Consider the following 4,020-nt stretch of genomic DNA (forward strand, 5'->3'; position numbering starts at 1 on the left):
TTAAAGCTGCAGTCCGTAACTTTTTTTGGTTCAAAATGATCCAAAATCAATATTTGTGCAAGTACATAACCAGCCAGTGTTCAAAACTATTGCCTTACTTTTGCCTGATTCACAACGGTTATCTTATAATAATGTTTTCTAATTTGAGTTGTACGGGTAGGTTTTCGTGGGAAATTCGAGCATGCTGCTGCGTCATGACGTCACTTCTGTAAACATAAAGAAGTTGTCCCGGCTGCTAGGCTATCGCAAGTGAGGATCCTGCAGGTGGTGGATCGTTTATAGCCTTTTCTCACAGAAGCTAGGATAATTAATTGTCAAAAAATCATTTTGATGGCGGATTGTAATCCAGAAAGGATTATATGAAACATGTGAACGAAATGAAATTATATTCCAGTTTTAAATGTGCTTCTGATTACAGATAGCCTGGAATTACACAAGATTTGTATTTTAAAGACAACCAGTTCGAAGGGAGCATAATTTGCAAAATTCTTATTTGAGTCATATATTCCAAGATGTAGGCTAGAATCTGTGATTACTAAGTATAGGATTCACACCGGTGCGGTGACTGACTGCCACACATACTCCTCAAAACATTAGATTCATCCATGCTGGAGCCGCGCCAGAGTACAACCCACTCAAGGAAGATAATTCCGCAAGTAACTGCAATTACAGGTTTTCAAACAGAGATGGCGACAAAGAGGCAAAACTTACGGACTGCAGCTTTAACAATTAATCATGCAACTCTACTACATCACCAAACATGGTTTCCTGTAAAAGTGATATCTGGACCATAAAACCCAGAGGAATCACATGACGAAACAGACAGAGGGTCTGATCTACTCCTTTTGCTTTGGGTGTTTGGGCGGTCAGAGGTTTTCTTTTTTCTTGACACATCCTGACTGCTGTGGCCAGCAGGTGCACTGGATGCTCTAGCTCTGGCCTCTTGATGAGAAGGTCCAGCCTGGCCAGCATGACTGGATGTCTCTCCAAGTAATGCCGTGAATAAAACTCAGAGGTGAAGGAGTGACTTGAAGAATCTGATTCAGACTGGTGGTCTGATCTCCTCTGTTTCCCTTCTCTGCTGTCTGACCTGCCAGAAGTCTTCCTTTTCCGTATACCAACTTGACTCAACAAATTCCTGGCTGCTCTGGTCAGTAAGTGCTCTTGATCCTCTAGCTCTGGCCTCTCTGTTGTCTCTGTGAGAAAATCCAGGCTGGTCATCATCAGTGGATGTCTCTCCAAGTGATTCCCCAGAGATGAGGGAATCAAATGAAGAGTCAGGATGATGGTCTGATCTCCTCCTTTTCCATTTTCGGCTTTCTGACCTCCCAGAAGTCTTCCTTTTTCTTTTACCACCTTGTCTAATCTTTGGTCTGCAGGTGTTCTCTGGATCCTCCAGGGCTGGCCTCACGGTTGACCTGGTGAGAAGGTCCAGGCTATTCGTCATCCATAGGGATCTCCCCATGTGCTGCTGGTGGGTTATAAGTATACAAAGGATAAAACCCAAGGGTCGAGGATTCACCCGCAGCATGCACAGTTACGCCCCAGACATCTGTTTGCCAGGTCAGCATGGAGACCAAAGGACTATATTCAGCGTCAGGTGTCCATTGATACAATAAAAGTTCCCGGAGAGCTCTTTGAGTACGCATCAAACCTATACTTGGGTTAAACGCGGTCATGTAACGTGGTAAGCGTACTTCTAGATGCATCAACAGGCCATGCTCGTCTTCAAATTCTACAATGAACATAAGTCCTGGAAAATCATCTCTATTAATATAATTTTCCTCATCGTGACCGACAGGAGGTTCAAACAATAGGATGTGTAGCTGATGGAAGATATTATTAATGTCACCTTGATCCATGTCAACTACACACTAAACAGTTACTGTGAAATGTGAATTAGTATTTTAAGTGCAGGTGTCTGAATACTGTATCCAAACTTAGTCAATGCTGTTATGAGCCTCTGAGGTACATCTGCTCAATTTATCGCTTGTACTTGAAATTCTTGCTATTGTGATGACATAGATTGTTCAGATTGTGAGAATTCTGTAATCTCGGTTTAAAAAAACAAAAGAATCTATACAGCTGTAATATGTTCTCCCACAATAATGAATAGACAAACCAAATAACATGAAATTTGCTAGAGACTCTGACAAAATGTTAATTGATGCAGTCTATTGACAAATATTTACTAAAAATATTTACTTATAATCAAGTTTTTTTTTAGCAAATCTCTTAAATTAAAGTTTCAATGACAAATAATTTTTTTTTTAAAGCACAAGTTGTTGGAAAGTATGTATAAGGTGTCAATTATAAGTAAGTTTTGTGTTAAAGCTTATAATAGCACCAATTGAATCAACACAAACAACATTTCTGAGGAAAAATATTAATTATAAGTAAGCTTACACTTATTCTAAGTTAGATCCACTATTGTATGCTGTTGCCGTATGGCAACATATCATAAAGTACCTTAAAATAATATTTTTTTCAAAAAAATGTTTTACAGCACTTCAAGTTAAGCCATTCTTAGAAAAGAAAAAGATTCAAATATTTTTTTCTATAGGTCTATCATAATGCGTGCGGCAATAATAACCATACTAAGTGGGTTAGAAGATTTTATGAAGATGCTTTCATACCTATACATTGGGGGGGTGAAAAGAAAATGATAACATGAATTATGATTAAAATACTAACTAGACAAAAATAAACATTGAAAAAACATGAAAAAACAACACCATTGTAGTAAAATTCTAGAAATTGTTTTTTTTTTTTTGACCCCTTTATAATTATTTAATATGTTGTGTCATGAATTTACTATTTTGGGAGCGAAGTACTCACTGGTGAACAGGATATGACTTTGATTTCCTCCAGGGCTTGGGACAGACAGTCTTCAATCTCGCTGTCATCCAGAGAGAAGAGGTCTCCTGCACGGGACAGGTCTCTCTGTCCCAGCACTAGACGGAACAGCTGGTGCATTCTGGGACAGGCTCAAACTTGAGCAGGCTGCCCATGCCCGGTGTTACCACGATGACTTGACATGATCCTGAAATGCGCCCAGTATACATGCATCAGACTAACACCTACAATCTGAGACAGAGAATGGAAAAAGAGAGAGAAAGGAAAAGTGATCAAAGTAGTGAAGAAACACAACTATGAGGAAGATGAATTAAGGGGAAAAAGGAAAAAAAGGAAAAGAGGGAGTGAGAGACAATACAAGAAAAAGACATTTAAACTTTCATTGTTTCATTGCATTTAAACTTTCATTGTTTCATTGCATTTAAACGTTCATTGCATTTAAACTTTCTTTGAAAACTTTCATTGTTCTTTGAAATTATTTTATTAAGGGCAGTAGGGTTATACTTAGTCTTCCGAAACTTAAATTATATTCTTTAAAACTATAACATTTAAATAAAAAAGAAATAGTTCACCAAAAATTCTAAATTATTAGCATGATTTTTTTTCCAAACAATATCCAGACTGCAAATATTTGATAATATATTTTTAATATCTAAATATTTGATGAAATTACAAAAAAAATTAAAAACACTTTTGATACTTGAAATAAAATAAAATTTAAATAAAATATAATATAATAATAATAATAATAAAACACACACACGCACGCACACACACACAAAATACTAAAGATTTACTAAATTTAAATGAAATTCAGAAAAATTAAAACAGGGAAAAAAGGGAGTCCAGAAAAATGTAAACAGAAAAAAAGAATTTTGGGGAAAAAATAATAATATAACATGACATAGAACAACATTACATGATGACTGTGAGTGATATGATGCTTGAGTGTGTTTACTCCCTACCAGAGGCAACAACTGAATACTGCTCTCTTTCGAATACTTCTCTATTTTTAAAGGCCACTTTGAAATTTCTCCTTTAGTTTTCCTCACAAAAATACAGCATAACACTTTGGAACGAGGTAAATGAATAAACAAGTTGAATAAGTAAAAGTCCGGATTTTCACTAGTCCCACTAGTTCAAATATTCTGTATGCGTAAAAAA

At 36.5% G+C, this 4,020-nt stretch overlaps 1 protein-coding gene across 1 annotated transcript in view; it reads right to left on the reverse strand.

The window, feature by feature from the left end:
- Positions 1 to 4,020, reverse strand: part of LOC107714444 (ventricular zone-expressed PH domain-containing protein) — a 101,729-nt gene that overhangs the window by 88,660 nt on the left and 9,049 nt on the right. Inside the window, exon 2 of the mRNA XM_016520276.1 lies at positions 2,839 to 3,087. Coding sequence (XP_016375762.1) covers positions 2,839 to 2,976 — 138 coding nt within the window. The 5' untranslated portion in view covers positions 2,977 to 3,087. The remainder of the gene's footprint in view (positions 1 to 2,838; positions 3,088 to 4,020) is intronic.

This window comes from Sinocyclocheilus rhinocerous, unplaced genomic scaffold (genome assembly GCF_001515625.1).
Source record: "Sinocyclocheilus rhinocerous isolate Xijiao unplaced genomic scaffold, SAMN03320098_v1.1 scaffold88, whole genome shotgun sequence".
NCBI lineage: Eukaryota > Metazoa > Chordata > Actinopteri > Cypriniformes > Cyprinidae > Sinocyclocheilus > Sinocyclocheilus rhinocerous.